Source organism: Pteropus medius, unplaced genomic scaffold (assembly GCF_902729225.1).
Source record: "Pteropus medius unplaced genomic scaffold, Ma_sr-lr_union100, whole genome shotgun sequence".
Lineage (NCBI taxonomy): Eukaryota > Metazoa > Chordata > Mammalia > Chiroptera > Pteropodidae > Pteropus > Pteropus medius.
Window position 1 is genome coordinate 8,050,723 of NW_024342467.1, and position 17,644 is coordinate 8,068,366.

Sequence of the window (17,644 nt, forward strand, 5' to 3'; positions counted from 1 at the left end):
AGCATCCATGAAGCGTCTGTGTGCCCAACACTTATTCAATCAATAACCATATCCTTATTAGAAATGTTAGCCACATACTGAAACTCAGCGCTCATTACATTAGATGCCCAACAAATGTTAGCTGGATTAAATATATATATATATATATATCTTGAGTAATAGAGGTTTATGCACCAAAATAGGTGGCGCGGACACATACTATCTCTACAAGAATGTTTGCAGGAAGATAGAAAGACCTGGACAGGAAGGTGGATGTTGGACAAAGTTATTTGTGGCTGCCTGATGCCCCATAGTACCTTGGTTAAACAGACATTGTTCTCAGCTATTGTAGTACTTTTCTAATCAAGTATAGTGTTTATAACTTTCCGGAAGGAACTTTTCTACTGCCCCTTTTTTTTTTTAATAAAGAAAACTTACAGTATATTCCAATATCAAGTAAAAAGGGTTTGGGGATTATATGTGCTTTTGAGTTATCCATTAAGTCTTTCGGGATTTATTGATTTGTTTTATGTTTGCTTGCCTTCCAATAATTTTAAATCTGATTAATGAGGACTTTCGATGAAACCTATAGCTCTATAATGGTTGAAAATTGGTTAGAAACTATGTAATGCAATGTAAATGTTGGTTTTTATTTCTCAGCTTAAGCAACCTTCTTCCTCAAGGATGTATTCACATAAGCTCAAATAACTACTTATAATGGTTCAGTAAAATAAGACTTTCAATTTAGAGGGCAGATGATTATGTTCCAATGTCCACTTGCTGATTCCTTTACTTTCTAGCCTACAGTGCTGACCATGATGGTGTTGATTATGACATGGTTGAATGTTCTTAGAAAGCAAAGTTTATTTCAGGAGTGTGGTAAAAAGACATGGGCTGTGAGGGTCAGAAGTCTATGTGAGATTCCTTGGACCAGCTGCGTAGCCTCTCTAAGCCACAGTGTGCTCATTCAGTAAACACTTAGTAGGCCTCTGCTCTGTGCTAGGCATTACAAAATGGGTGTAACAGTAGCTGAAATAGTAGTAGCTAACATTTGCTTATCACTTACCTATTTAATGTTCACCAAAGTCATATGCTGATGGTACTCTAAATTAAAGTTGCCATTTCACAGGTAAGGGGTCCAAGGCACAGAGACATTATTCATTAATTGCCCACTGTCTTTCAGGTTTCAGTGGTAAAACCATACTTACACTCAGAGAGTTTAATTCCACTATGCTGTTATTGAGATCTTAATTTTCTATTTATGTATTTATTCATAGTTCTCATGTTCAATTTTTCATTGTTCTCGACATGTGACAATGCTTAGGAAACTACTTAGTGCATAGTGAATATGTTATTATTATTTATTGTATTTCATGTCATTAGGCCTCCTTAATTCTTCTTTTAAAACAAATCTTTATTTTGTTTCTTTGACCTATTTGAGAAGTCACAAAAATTTTGTTATATTTCATAGTGCTCGAAATAATTTATGTGTCCCAAAATTAAAGACTTCTGTCATTTGATAGGTTATTTTATATGTTATGAAATCTTTTATACCTAAAAGTATGTAACATATATGATAATTATAAACCACTGTTATTACATGTGCGACAAAGAGTAAACAGCATTTTATAAAGGTAAATCCTTTATAAATATTGGTTCATGCTTTGTTCTCTAGTGTAGAAGCAGCCATGTATTTTAATGGCTCTCATTTTAATAATACCAGTTTGCACTAAAACTACTGTATGAAATGTTAGAAATTTTAACCTTCTACTTTGAAAATCAAATTGTTCATTGCAATTGAACATCGTGAATGTTTTAAGTGTGAGGACCACACACTTCTTCCATTAAATCAAAGAACCTAAACTGGCTTTTCTTCTTCCTGCTCACTGACTGCTGCTGCTACCTGCCTAATAATTGTCTTTGGCTCTATGTAAACCTGTAGCCAGAAAGATATTTGAATTTTCCCCCTCTAGCACTTACAAATCCAATTTTTATGTATAGCTAAGTGCTCTTAGCATTTACTCTATCTACTACGGGGGCCTGGCTTCTAGCAGGCCTGTAACTACGCCAGATCTAGCCTATGTAATGCTGTTTGTAATGAGAAATCTAAACAGGGAATGGCAGTGAGGCATGGCAGGAATGTGTTTCCATTGGAGAAGTCAGCGTAGAGAAAAAATATAAGCAAAGCTGTGTCCAGAAGGCCTTTTCAGCTGGCCAAGACGGAAGACTAATGTTATTGTACATAGGCTGTTACCCTGCCAGCCCTTCCTCACGAATTTGCTTTCTCTCTCTTTTCCCCTCGCCTTACTCCCCTCCCCCTCTTTCCCTCTTTCATCTGTTCCTTCTCCTTCTCTTTCTCCCTCTCTCTTTCTACGGGCTCTGCTGACTGTTTGCTCAGGTGGACAGTGACACCATTTGGAATGAGCTGCACTCGTCCGGTGCTGCACGCATGGCTGTTGGCTGTGTCATCGAGCTGGCTTCCAAAGTGGCCTCAGGAGAGCTGAAGGTGAGGTCTGGGTTGCATTAAGTGTGGGAAATCCAGAGAAGAAGCTGAAACAGAGATGTTGTTGTTTGGGAATTGTGGGGAGTGTGGTGTGGTAATAAAAGGAAAGGGGCCGAGGGAAGAGGGCAGGGAAATGGCCACGAAGGTGTGATAATAACTGGTCTGTAGGTAGGTAGCAGCTGATCCTGCTTGCAGGGCCTGCCTCCCCTTGGGGGAACTCTGCGGTCAGGGCACACTGGTGTGTTTTTAAGAGCATAGAAATGGTGAGTAAAGCTATGGTCCAGGTTAAAAATACCCAATATATACATATCTGTCATGCCCTCCTGGGATTCTCTTTTGAAGCGATTTAAAAAAAATATGATTACTGAGTACTATGTATAAGCTCAGAATACCACCCAGAGAGAAGGGGGGGCTGGGGGAGAAAGGTAAATACCAGACGGGAAGGATTGGGAGGAAGAAGGAAATTGTTGATTAGAAGGGTAATGATCCAGAATATGTTTTTCCACGAAAGAACTTCAAAAATGAGCTACGCTTTATTGTTCTTTTCTTTTTACGATCTCTTCTTTTCTACATCATATGAAAAGAACAATGTCCAAACGCAGCGTTTCCCAGTCTAAACAATTTATAAAAGCCAGAGACCTGACAGACGATGACATTTTATTTGGTATTTTAACAGTGCCATTTAAAGGTATGCCATGTGCATCTCGAATGCAGTTGCCCAGTAAATTTTGTTAATGCTAATGTGGCTTTTTAATGCTCTAGTTTACACACTTCATAATGAAATCTGGGTGGTTATTGATTTGATATTCTTAGCAATTGTGGGGCTTAAGGGAAATATATTGTGATCAACAACATACTGTGAGTTTTGTTCATCTAAAATAAAGTCTAATTAGCATTATTTTTCTTAAGTCTGATGAATTTTATTCAATGCCACTTGTGATTAAAAAATGAAGGTTAGGAATGTATACTCTATAATGTACTGTCTATTGCAGAAGTCTTTGTTCTATCTCTTTAAGAAGTTGGAATCTACAGAAATATAATTTTGATAAGGTGGGCTATATTAAAATATACATACATATGTATATATATGCCTTATGTAAGGTTGACATGATCAATTTCAGGAAATTAATTGCTCATCTCGGGATTTACAGGGCCATTAATGTGATGTTAACTACTCAGTCTTTGATAATGAGCTATTGAAGAGAAAAGGACTCAACCTTATGGAGAGGTTTTGGCTGCTTCCTAGTAGCACTTTAGCAATCATTGCTTCTGTTGGAGTATGTCACTTGTAGCACTGGAATAGATTGACTTTTTAAAAGAATGATATTTGAATTTTTTCAAAAAATTTAAAATCATTTCTTCAATTAAATAAATAAATAAAAAAGAATGATATTTGAGGGTCTTATTTTTGGAAGAATTCAAACGACACACAACAGCCGAGATGCAATATTACAGTTTTTAAAACATTGTCCTGGCATCAACCCACTTCATAACAAAATGATTATGTTAACATTCACAGTTTCTAATTATTTTGACTTTTTGGAAGTTTAATCAATAATTCAGAAACCTTCTCAAGTAGACAAATCATCCTCATTAGCTTCATAGAATGCAGAATTGCCAAAAGTATATATGGAGAGTGTTGAACAAAAACCTAATTCCGTTCTTAGGAGGTAGTCGTTTAAAACAGCTAATTACAAACAAAGTGACAAAAACATAAACTACGGACATGCTGACCTCCAGTTGTACCAACATTGGCTATTTATGTTACAATCAAGAATTCATACAAATGCTTTTTCTCCCCTTGGTTGAGAAATCAGCAGGTATGGTTGGTTAAAAAAAAAGAGAGAATAGAGAAAGAGCCTGCCTAAAAATCGAGAAATCTTAGTCCAGCCTCCACAAATTAAATGCTGTGTCATTTGTGGCAAATCAGTTCACTTCTCTGGGCCCCAGTTTCTTGTTCTGCAGGATCAGCAGGGTGAAATTTATAATGTTGAAGGTCAAGTATGGTGCTGACATTCTGAGCTATTTGCAAATGAAAAGTGGATCTGATTCTCAATTATACACACTGTGGCATACCAAGTAGTAGATATTCCAAAACTAATTTCAACTTATTTTGGTGAGTATTCCAGATTTTGCAGCTGATTTATCTTTCTGATTGCTAAGCCCAAAATAAAAGCCCAAGACAGGCAGGATCATAACAAAGGCAGTGGTGCTGACAGGCCAAGAGACTGAACCCATCAGTTGCTAATAATTTGGAGAGACCTATGGGAATGCTGTTTGGGAAATGTAACAGTTACAAATGATTTGTGGCCACAGTGAAGAATTGAGGTCCAGAGCCATGTGGCCATGTTTACAGACCTCTAGCTAACCAAAAATGCTACTTAGTGTCTACCTGTCCCAGGTGACAATATGACCTGCTGGCCAGGAGCATTAACACTTAAGGCTGTGGAGTCACTTCATTCAGATCTATGAAGAAAATAGGGAAGCTTATTTGAGGACATTGGTAAGTTATCCTCTGATAAGAGATGTAAAAAGAGAAAACTTTAGTGTTTCATTTCTTGTTTTCTGCATCTACGTTCAGTCTCACATGTTCTACTCCATTCTCAAGGTAAATCAATAGCTTAATAAAACAACATTCGCACATCATAATACTGCATTTTGTGAGACTCTACTAATTTTACTTGGAAAAAGAGATTTAAGAGCTTTATTTCATATAGGATGGGCTTGAGGGGAATGCTGAACTGAGACATGACAGACGGCTGGAGACACTGAACCCATAGAGGATAGGGAGATAAGAAATATGCACAAAAAAAGGACAATGCCAAAGACAAATTTGATTACTCAGAATTTTTACTTGATGTTGAACTTGATCATGACCACTTCCCTAACTTTTGACCTTTCTTCACCTGAGGGTACTGATGGACTGAAGGAACTAGAATGAACCAGGCGTGAGGAGTAGGTCTCGTGTTGATGCTTATCGTGTGCATTAATCTATGTCAGTAAATTGGTATGTTCTTGGTACAGAATGGACATGCTCATTGGAGTTCATTAGAAATTATGGGGGCATTTAAGTTTTCTGGGTTTTTAACAAGCTTTTAAAAAAATCCACACATTTGGGAATTTACAAATGCCCAGATTAACTATTTATCAGATTCTGGTACTAAGGAGCACAAATGTTTTGAAATGGTGAAATTTTTGGTGTAATTGGAAGAATAGTTATCTTAAAGTGGTTTTATTATTCTATAGAACATTTTTAAAAGTATGTCTGGAAATAGAAATGTTTCTAAAAGATGAGCATTTTTTCAAGTTACAAATGGTTCAATACTTGGTTCAAAGATGGTGCAAAATATCATGCTGTAGGCCTTAAAAACATACAATTTTTATTTGTCAATTATACCTCTGTTAAGTTGGGGGAAAATGGTTTAACACTTACCAAGTTTTACTATAGAGATTCATTTTGGTGCTATTTTTGGTAATGCTATAATGCCCTGAAGAAAAAGTAAAAATTGCTTTAGCTGTCTGGAAATTTTTTGTCAAAAAAACTCCTGATTATCTGAACATGGGTGAATTTTTTATATTTGAATGGGTATTGCGATGTCATGTTGTCAATAATACCTGTGTTTTATTGAGAACCTCCTATAGGCTGGCAGTTTGCATGTAATTTGCCATTATCCTCACATTGTCCTTTAAGGTTAAGTACCACCAATGGAATATACAATGGAGACATCAAGTAACTTTCTAAGATCCTACACACAGTTTAATAACTGTCCAAGCCTACAGCAATCCCCTGTTCTCTTTCAACTGCTCTAGAAATAATTTCTTGTAGAGTTAGCACAAATATGTAAGAAAAAAAGGGTGAAAGCAACCTTTTTCAAATGGTCTAGATTCTTTTTTATTATTATAAAACATTTAATACATACAAAAAGATAAGAAGTTACATTAATATCTTACAAAGCACAATAATAAAATAAACACCTTTGAGCCCTTCATCTAACCTAAGAAATAGTACTTTGCTAACACTAATCGAAGTTCTTTCAGTCCTTATCTCATTCCTATCTTTTTGACCCAGGAATAATCATTAATCTCTAGTATTTTAAAACTTATTTCTTTCCCTTTCTTTAATAATCTTAACCATATGTTTTAAAACTTTATAAGAATTGAATCTTATAGAATGTATTATTCCTCAAATTTCTTTGCCCCCACTTAAAATCATGTTATGAAGATTTATCCATAGGAATTTATATAGCTGTGATTTGTGCGTTTTTATTGCTGTAATGTGTTCCCTTGTACATCATAATTTGTTTATTTATCTTTCTGTTGGATATTTTAGTTGTTTTCAGATTTTACTCTTTTGAACAATGCTGCTGTGAACACTTTCAAATATGCTCGCCATTTCACTATGGTATAACTATGAATAAACTGGCAAGCTCGTAGGCTAGAAACAGTAGATTTCACTAATGCAAAGTAGAATTCCAAAGTCATTTTGCCACAATGACATCAGCAAAAAATGGCAGTTTAAACCTCTGAAAATTATTTTTTATAAAATCAATGACAAACGTTACAAAAATTTTTTAACTCTGAAAATTAACCAAAAACTTGCAACAACTCAAGACATGTGTATTCAAAACAAAACTGGCCAAATCTGGGTAAAATCAGTGAGCTTTGTGATGTTTTAACTCACCCTATTCTCATCTTAATCTTTCCACTTCCATAGTAGCCTTAACAAATAACAGCCTGCATTCTCATTGAAAACCAATTAACTTAGCAGTCTCCAGAGGGGGCGCAATGGGTTGCAACTTCTTCAAAGTCTCATTCTCTGAATGCACAGAGAATTATTATTTGGCCCTTCTGGTGCTTCAGTATAAGACCCCATAAGCAAGGCTATCTTTATTTGACCTGACTTGGGATTCACCAAATGCGAAAAGCCTTTTCCCAAGAAGCATTTGTTGAAAAGGATTAAAGGCCATGTACTAATTCCCGGCTGCCTAAAGTAGTGAATAACAGTGGAAAAAACAATAGACTAATCAAAAACTTCAAAGGAAAAACTGGAGAATGAGCTGTACATAAGAGCTCTGAAATGTTCCATCAGATTTCTAGGAATCTAGAAAGACCACATGTATGATAGGGTTATGTTCCCACTCAGCAAAGACAGGTGAAGGCCCTAAGCTCTTATCTCAAACTGACTTTGAGGCTCTACTCCAACAGGAAGTGAAGGCCCAGGTAGAGCTGTCAACTGCCTGGCTGAATATTGAAAGCGTGTCCAATGCATACCCACAGGGCTCCCTAAAAAAGGCTAGGGACGATTGATTCCAGTCATTTAAGGAACTCTGTCCAATCATTAACTGATCACTAAATTAACCAAACAAAGACTTCTCTACCACACTCAACATAGATTATAGACTTTATAGAATTAGTTCAGAAAAGCCAATAAACAAAACGACAACAAACCCTGGAAAGGGGTGAAAATCTGATTTCCAAAATTGCCATGTTGCTTTGTTTAAAATGTCCAGTTTTCAATATAAAATTATGAGACATGCAAGGAAACACATGAATCCACATGAAAAAATAAAGAATACCAGCAAAAGTAACTGCATAAATAAATATAAAATATAATAATTGTATTTTTTACTTGCAACTTTTTCTCCTCTCAGATTAAAAGACAACTGTATAAAACAGTGGCCATAAATATGTGTTGATGGCACATAGTTCATAAAGATGTAAGTTTTGAGACAATAACAGCGCAAAGGAGGTCATTAAGAATGGAGCTTTAGAACAGCAAAACAAAGTTTTTGGATACTATTGAAATTTGGTTCATTTCTGAACTAGATTGTTAAAAGTTAAGATGTCAATTATAATCCACTGAACACCAAGTTAGAAAATAGCTAAAAATACATAGTAAAGGAAATTAAAATGGCATACTAAAGCAGGAGTCCCTGACTCCCTGGGCCTCGGAATTATATGGTCTGTGGCCTATTAGGAACTGGGCTGTACAGCAGGAGGTGAGCATCAGGCAAGTGAGTGAAGCTTCATCTGTATTTGCAGCTGCTCCCCAGCGATAGCATCACCGCCTCAGCTCCATCTCAGATCATCAGGAATTAGATTCTCATGGGAGCACTGGTCTCTGGTGCCAAAAAGGTTGGGGACCGCTGCTCTAGAGAATACCTATTTAATTTAAAAGAAGGCATAATGGAAGAACAGAGGAACAACAACAAAAAAGACGACACATAGAGGAAAAAAATACCAAAGTCATTGTGCCAATTTCAAACCCGACCAGCAGCACATAAAAATTTCCAATGCTCTGCATTCTTGCCTGTAGTTACCATTTTTAGATTTTTAAATGTTTGCCAATCTTGTGGGCATAAACTGTCCCCTAATAATGAATATCTGTTCTCAGATATAGATAAAGTTGTTATATCCATCTTAATCCTTTTATTAATATTTAATAACTCTTAAGTAAAGCTTTTTGTGTAGCATTACTAGCTATTTTTTTCTCCTAGTATTTGCCTACTTTATTCACCATCACTTTACTTGCAAACTTTCTCATTATATATTAAGTCTACCTCTTATAAATAGCTCATGGCTGGATTTTGTTCTCTGATTTGACTGTTTTAACTGGGGAGTTCAATTCATTTCTATTTATTATGACTAGTAGTATATACAAATATATTTCTATCATCATATCTTTTTTTACTATTTGTCACACTATTTGTGTGTCTCTTTTCCTTCACTCACCACTTCCTTTCCTTTCAGTTGAATTTTTTTTCTCATTCTATGTCACCTCTAATTTTTTAAAAAATACCTTATTTCTATTATTTTAGTAATCACTTTTTAAAATTTAACCTATTTAGTTAATCTTAAACTTAATCATTGTCTTTATTCTCCTCACTAACAAAACAAGAACTTTAGAATATTTTAAAGGAAGTTATCCTATCCTGACTAACATACTATTATAGCTCAGTATTTTAGTTTTATCTTTTTTTTAAAAAAAATCACTAATAGCACATTTTTATGCTGTTTTAAACCATCACTTTTTCTTTATACTTACCCACATACTTACCTTTTTTTTTTTTTTATTCACCATTTATCTTTGCATTTGAAACCTCCATTGTGGGATAGTTTTTTTCTTCCAGTACATTTTCTAAAAGTTTCTTTAGTGATGGTTTCTCAATTTTTGTTTATCTATGATATTTTTTTGTCTTCATTCTTGAAGGATAGTCTTGTTAAGTACACAGTTCAAGGTTGACAGTTTCTCTCAGCACTTTGAATATACTCCATCCTTTTCTGGCTTCCAGTTTTGATAAGGAAAATATCAATTCCCAATGTAATTATCACTCCTTGTGTTTTTTTCTCTCTGATTGCTTTTAATGTCTTTATGGTTTTGGTGTTCTATATTTTGCTTACCATGTGTCTAATAGTGGATTTCACAGATTCAAAATCGTTTAAAATATGTATTAGTAAAATTAAAATTTAATGCACCCCGTGATGATACTTTGTGATGTCACCTACATTAAACTGAAAATTAACCTTGCTCATTTCCATTATTAATTATTAATTTCATAAAATAATAATTACATAATAAGCACTTATTATATACCAGGTACTACTATAAATACTGAAAATACTAAGACAGGGAAATTAGCTGCCCTCATGGAGAAGGATAAATAGATACACGTATGATACAAATTCAGGTAAAAATATGTGCTATGGATAAAAATTAAAGTTTGAGAAAAAAAATTAAAGCATGAGAGAGAGTTATTGGGAGACTTAGGGAGAGGGCTAGCTCTGTTAACTTAGGTAGTCAGGAAGACCTTACAGAAAGGGAGAGATTTGAGTTGAATGAAATAAGGGAAGAATCATGTAGAAATGTGGGAAAAAATATTCCATACAAGAGAAAAAGCAAATACATAACGTTTCTTATAAGGTAGAATAAATAAGTCTTGATAGATTTAAGGAACAGCACAAAGGCTTGTGTGTCTGGATCTGAGTTATCTGCAGAGGGGCTAATAGGAATTGATATTAGAGAGAGAGTCAACCGCCAGATAATGGGATGTACACACACTCACTCACACACTCACACTCACACGCACACATACATACACATTATACAGCAATACCATTTCATATTTTGCCACCAATTTGGCCTTTCTTAAAATGTTCTACTGTTGTTTGTACTAAAATTGTACAACAAATAAAGTATAGAATAGAATATTTGTGTTGATTCCACTTTCAATCAAGACCGAAGACAATGGAGTTAATGTACTATAGACACTACTTGAAGAAATCAATTAAAAGATAGTCAAATAAGCCTGTGATTATCTTCCCTAATCCAGTTTATAAAACAAAAGACTGGATCATAGTTATGTGCTTGATGAAAGATTCTTTAAAAGGACTTTGTGAATTTTGACTATTCTTCTCTCTTCCTCTGCTTTTCCCCAACCTAAGCCAAATGTGTAGGAGATTGAGAAGGTGTCTAAAGAAATCGTTTATGCCTGCAAATGAGAGGAGTTGCTTTTCAGTCCTCAGCCTGATGTATGTTGAGTTACAGAAATTTGTAGGATCACTCTAGACTGCTACCAGGGTGAGGCATTAGGGGGTTCACTGAAGGGCCTGAACTATGCAGGTCTCACCGCAGCCCTGCTGACATCTCGAGTTTAGCCCAGTGAGACCTGTACAGTTACCTTGTTGTATTAGATATTGGCAGAATTCATTTCCATGTGGTTGGAGGACTGAAGTCTCTATTTCCTGGCTGGCTGTCAGCTACTCTTAGCTCTTAGAGGCCTCTCTCTATTCTTTGAACATAGCCCCTGCATCTCAGAGCCAGCAAGAGGACATAGAACCCTTCTCAAGATTTCATTTTTTCTGACCATTTTCTGTTATTGCATCTCTCTTTGACCACAGCTGAGAAAAGTTCTCACCCTTTTAGCATGTGTATGATTTGAACAGGACCACGTATATAAACTGGGTACCCTTTCTGTCTCAGGATCTTTGATCTTAATCATATCTGCAAAGGTTCTTTTGACATTTAAGGTAACATTCACAGATTCTGGGGATTAGAACACGTTTATCCTTTGAGGGACTTCTGCCCACCACAGTTACTCAAAATTCAAAGATTGCTTTAATACTGTCACTCTTAATGGCTGTAAGCTGTTTAGTAATCGCTTGAGTTATTTCAGTTTTAGACAATATAATTTATTCTGTAATCAAGATATAATGCACATTGAATAGAATGTACAGGTTTTCAAGAGTATGTCTTTTAACAAATGTCTATATCTAACTACCACCACAAGTTATAAAATATTTAAATCACCCCAGGAAGTTCCATCATGCCCCTTGGTTGTTGTTCTCCAGCTCAGATAAACACTAATCTGATTTTTTTCAGTGACCTAATTTTTCCTGCTACAGAACTTTATGTATATGGTAATATGCAGTGTGAAGACTTTTTTCTTTGTGGGTTTTTTTTTCACTTTGTATAATGTTTTTGAGATATGTCCATGCTATTGTGTGTATCATTTAGGTCGTTAACCTTTAAATCTCAGTTGTATTCTATTTTATGAACATCATGCAGTTGTCAGACAACTGTGAATAAAGTTTTGGACTATTGTGAAAAAAGCTGCTTTATTTATATAAAGTATAAAGATACTTTTCTAAGTCTGTTTTTGGACATATATTTTTATTTCTCATCGATAAATGCCGAGGAGATAGATAATTATGTTATAGGTTAAGTGTATGTGTAGCTTTATAAGGAAGTAACAAACTAGTTTCCAAAGTAATTACTATTTTATCTATAGTTTTATTACCTCTCTCATTCCTGATAGAAGTAATCTGTATCTTCTTTCTTTTTTTCTGATCAGCCTAGCTAGACGTTTATAAATTTTATTGATCTTCTCAAAGAACCTGCCTTTGTTTTCATTAATAGTTTTTAATTTTTCTATTTTATTGACTTAATCTTTCTTATTTCATTTTTTCCACTTTCATTGGGATTCATTTGCTCTTCCTTTTCTAGTTTTTTAGGGTGGAAGCTGAGGTGATAGACTTCAGACTTTTCTTTCTTTCAAATAGGCATTCAGTGCTATAAATTTATTATTATTTTTTTAATAGAAATTATATGAGATATACCACATGATTTGAAATACATATACATAGTGAAATAATTACTTGCAGTCAAGCTAATTAATGTACCAATTTCCTCAGTTACCTTTTTTTATAGTAAGAACACCTAAAATCTACTTTCTAAGCAAATTTCTGGTATTTGAAATAGTATTATTAACTGTTATTAATTTTTTTCTAAATGCTACTTTGGCTGCATCCTACAAATTTGGCATATTATGTTTTCATTGCGTTATGTTTTAGAAATGTATTACTTAGTGTCTTTTTGAGGGTTTCTTTCCAGATATCTTTCTGTAATCAGTCATAAAATATGCTTTGTATGACTTGAATCATTTTCTATTTATTGTGACAATAACAGTGTAATTCTATTTACCTCTTCCTATAGTCTATATTAATTGTACGATACCTTTTACTTTTATACATATTATAGATCTCTACAATGAATTATAATTATTTTTACTGTAATAGTTGAAAGTTTTCAAAAAAGTTCACAGTTTGTGCATGTGTGTGTGTGTATGTGTGTGTGTAAGAGAGGGAGAGATGTATGTAGACTTATATGATATAAAGATAATTTATAAAATGTCTTTTATATTCGGCCACATATTTAATGCTCTAGTGCTCTGTATTCATGTGGGGGTAGATCCAGGCTTCCATCTGGTATCATTTCCTTTCAGTCGGAAGAATTTCCGTCAACATTCTTTGTATTGCAGTTCTATTGGCAGCAAAGTCATCTTTTGTTTATAAGAATTTTTCTCTTTTCCTTTAATCTCTGAATGATATTATCATTTAATGTAGAATTCTGTGTTGAACATTATTTCAAACTTTAAAGATATCTTTCCAGTGTTATGTTTTTTTTTTAATTTTGTTGATGATGAGAAATCAGCTGTCATTCTTATCATTGAGCTCTTTATTTAATGATTTAGTGAATCTTTTCTCTCTGTCTTTAAGACTTTTTATTTATCTTTGCTTTTTTTAGTAGTTTTGTGATTAGGTATGGTTTCTCTGTTTTCATCTTGCTTGGAGTTCACTGAGCTTGCTGTTTTTCCTAAAATTTGGAGAACTTTTAGCTAAGATTTCTTTAAATACTTTATTCTACCTTGTTCTCTATATTCTTTGTTTCTTAGAGTCCAATTATATGTTTATTCGATCATTTCACACTGTCCCAGTAGACACTGAGGATCTATTCATTTTCTTCAGTCTTTTCTCTTCTCTGTACTTCTGCTTGTATAACTTCTCTTGACTTATTTTAAAGTTCTTTGTTTTTGTCTTCTGTTGTATCCAAGTTGCCATTAATTCCATTTACATAATTTTTTATTTCACACAGTGTGCTATTTACTTTTAAGATTCCTGTTTAGTTCTTCTTACATCGTCCAGATCTTTTTAAAATTGTCCTTTTCTTCTCCATTTATTTCTGTTCACCACATTTCCTTAAAGATTCTTTAAGATGTCTATCATAATTATTTAAAATCTTTATCTGATAATTCTAATGTCTGAGTCACTTGTCAATATGTTTCTATTTCCTTAATTTTTACTTGATTATGACTCTCATTGTTTTGCTTCTTTGCATGTCTTGTAATATTTGATTATATGCTAGGCATTGTGTTTAAAAACAAGTAGAGATTAGAAAGGGTTTATTTTTCTGGGGTTTAATTCTTTAAAAAATTTCTTTATGTCCAAAGCTCTTCACTGATTTAAAAAAAAATTTTTTTCCATTCGTTCCATATTTTATTGTTATTATTGCAGGACTGAAGTATTGTACATACATTTTTCTTCTAAATCAAGTGTAGCTCTCAAAAACATATTTTTGAGAATATGTCAAAGTTCTCTCCTATTTCAAATTTTATCTCACATTCATAAGGAACAAATGCCATTGATTTGAATAGGGGCACATTGACTTATTTTGCTATTTGATTATTCAAATTAAATGAAGGAAAAGACAAGTATGTTACTTATGTACATGCTGTCTGCACATGCAGTGTGATTAGCTTTCCAAACTTCAGAGAAAGGGAGAAACTTTGGCTATGTGTTTATTCTTATGGGAAACAACCTTGTTCTTTACCTTTTCACCTCTTATTATACCAAGTGCTCCAACTTTTTTTCTGGAAACTTTTAAATTTGTCTGCTTATGAACTATTTTACACCTCTGAAAAGTGACAAATATGAAAATACTTTAAAACTCTTAGGTTAAGTAAAAGGTGAGCCTATACATTATTCAGATTCTTTGCTCAGGAACCAAGACCCATTGACTCCTTGGCTTGCCTATGATGATCCCACTACACAGTCTGCTTCCATCTAGGTTTTTATTCTGCCCATCTGTTTTTCTGATGGCTAATATTTCAATTTCTAGTTTGTAGTTTTAACTGCCTGCTCCATGGTAATTGAATCTGCCTATTTCCAGCCTTTTCATCTGGTTCTTGGCTTTGGACTGTCCAGATTTCATTACTTGTATGTGGGTTAGCTCATACTGACTAAAAATTGCTGCATCTGCTGTCAGAATGTAACTATGTGCATTGCTCTTCCCTCTAAATCTTGCTGAGCTTTTCTTGGTCTCTGACACCTACTTTACACTCAGTCAAAGTCCTGATGATATTTTAGAAATAACTTAGATGGGAAAGAATGTTTCCTGAAATAAGTTTCAGTCTCAGATTTAGCATTTACTTGCAATGTTTTCTGCTGTATTTTTGCCTTGATTTTTAAAGTATAGAATAAATACTATATAATAAAAAAACTCCAAGCTAATTTATGTTTGTTTTTTTATCTTTCATAGCATTAAATTTGATACCTGCTGGTTTATGTATAATGCAGATGTTTCCTTTCCTTTTTGTTTCAATCTCTGCAAAAGACATTGTTTTGCTTTTTGATACCAGTGTCCAAATTGCACATATCATACACACTTGGAGAATATAAGTATTTTACACCTTTGTAATTTTATATGACAGTAAATTTTATACAAAAAAACACACACACAGACACAAACACATGCGAACTTGTAAAATGAAAAGTTTTGTCAATTGTCCTTTCTACATGATGTTGTTATGTACATAATGCTACATAATTTAATTTCTTTGGTGGAAATTTGTATTTAGTTGCCTACTTTTGACTGAATAGACCAATTTAATTAATAGTTGGCTGCTATTCTTATTACAGTGCGTAGCCATGGAGAAATTAGAATTTAATGGAAGAAGAAATCTTACAGTTAGTGTATGAATAATATGGACAAAGTTAAAAATCATCTACCTAAAAACCCAGACACTTTGATGCTAGTTATAAAATATACATTGCTAGTTATAAAATATGCATTAATTTTTTTCTACTTTCACATATCTAATTGAGTAAATATATGTATGTACCAAAAGATACCAAGAATATTAGAACTACCATTGATTGAATGCAACTCTGCTGTAGTAAGATGAGAGTGTAATGACAACAGTGACCTTACCATGGCACATTTATTGATACAGTCTTTTTCCCCCAATATTATCTATGCTCAGGTCTTGGTCATTACTATTATCTTATTACAATATGATACTCTTATAATTACTCTTATAATAATGTCATACAATTGTGCTATTATCTTCACAGAAGGTTTTGATCATCGATCTTAAAAATGTTTTGTTCTGATTCAGAAAAATTAAAAGCAAAACTCTTTCACCCTACTTAATTATTTTTTCAGAAATTTTTCATACTGAGGCTCTTTTTACATGATGAAAAATACCTGCCTTTTCTGGTCAGTGTGGTCCAAAAACCAGTCATGTTTTAAAAAGTTCAGGGAATTAAATTGTTGGCCCTTTTGTCAGCTGAAACCACGGATTGATAAACTAAACAAATTGCTTTCAGTGGGTTATTATTGCCTTACCAAGACCCACATCCTGATGATTCCTGCCCCCACCCCCACTCACCAAAAACGTCTTCATAATGGATCCATTGTTATTATTTTCATACAGGGCTCAACTTAAATTATGTGTAATAGAAGCACCATCAAATGCCTTGTCTCCTTTCCACCAGCATACTGGTTTTTCATGAATGTGTTTATTCCCATCTATAGCCACATCTTTGCCAGGCTCAGGCTTTAGGCATTATGGGCCACAGATGCCAGGCTTCCTAAGAACTGTTTTCCAGTACTGTCATCAAGCTCCTTCCTTCTGGATTCTTCAGGGAGAAGGGCTGGCAGCTGTGCATATGCTTTGGGGTCCACCATTTAGTTAAACTGCTAATGCTGGGCTCCTGTTTTCCTGGCTCCCTTGAGCTCACTCAAAGAAACAAGATGGTATTCCCATATGTCCCTTATTGTTTTCTTGGCAAATCTCCCTACTTCCTTTAACCTCCCAGATTCTAGTGAGAGACAAACTTTCTTTGTGAAATTTCTTTCCCTTAGAGGCTGTGATAAATAGCACTGATTCTGAAGCAAACTGTCTTTTTTAGAAAGTCCTTTTCTGAGGGCTGAAGTTAACTGGTTTTAAAGATGATATTAGCATATTCCAAAATATTATGCATCCTAGTGAATTGTAGTTATAGGCAACCCAAAAGACTTGACTTACTAATTTGAATGTAATTTTACAAATGGTTCAGATATCATTAGGTGATACCTCTTAACTGAGTGTTCAGATATTCTGCAATACAGTATTTTATCCTCGTATTCCTATTCAATTCCTTCAATTCCTTCCTTTCAGAAAGAATCACAAAACTAGATTTGATCTTTTTAGATGTAGAATTAACAATAAAGATATTATACAATATGCCTTAAAGACTTGTAGAATTGAGCACAAGTGGATAAAGTCTAGCATTTGTCAGTAGTATGTCCCTAAGAAGATACAATTTGATCTCCTCTCTCTTGCTCTTAAAGACTGGCACAATAGGGCAAACCAACTATTTATGTTTAGTAGATGTAATGTATTTTTTTATTTCTAAATAAGATTTTTTATCACAAGAAATTAAAGTTGAGAAAGGAAATATTCTACTTTCACATTATTTTTGCCATACTATAAACTGTGTGGAGCTATTTTTTGTTACAGATATTAATATGATTGAAGAGGAAAACCTCAGAATACACCAAAG

The 17,644-nt window shown here is 34.0% G+C and overlaps 1 protein-coding gene across 23 annotated transcripts in view; it reads left to right on the forward strand.

The window, feature by feature from the left end:
• HDAC9 (histone deacetylase 9) overlaps positions 1–17,644 on the forward strand; it is an 829,181-nt gene that overhangs the window by 624,564 nt on the left and 186,973 nt on the right. For 22 of the 23 annotated variants that reach the window (XM_039862468.1, XM_039862469.1, XM_039862470.1 and 19 more), the window contains one exon: positions 2,378–2,485. The exons of the other annotated variant lie outside the window; for it this stretch is intronic. In XM_039862468.1, coding sequence (XP_039718402.1) covers positions 2,378–2,485 — 108 coding nt within the window. The remainder of the gene's footprint in view (positions 1–2,377; positions 2,486–17,644) is intronic. 23 annotated transcript variants of the gene reach the window in all.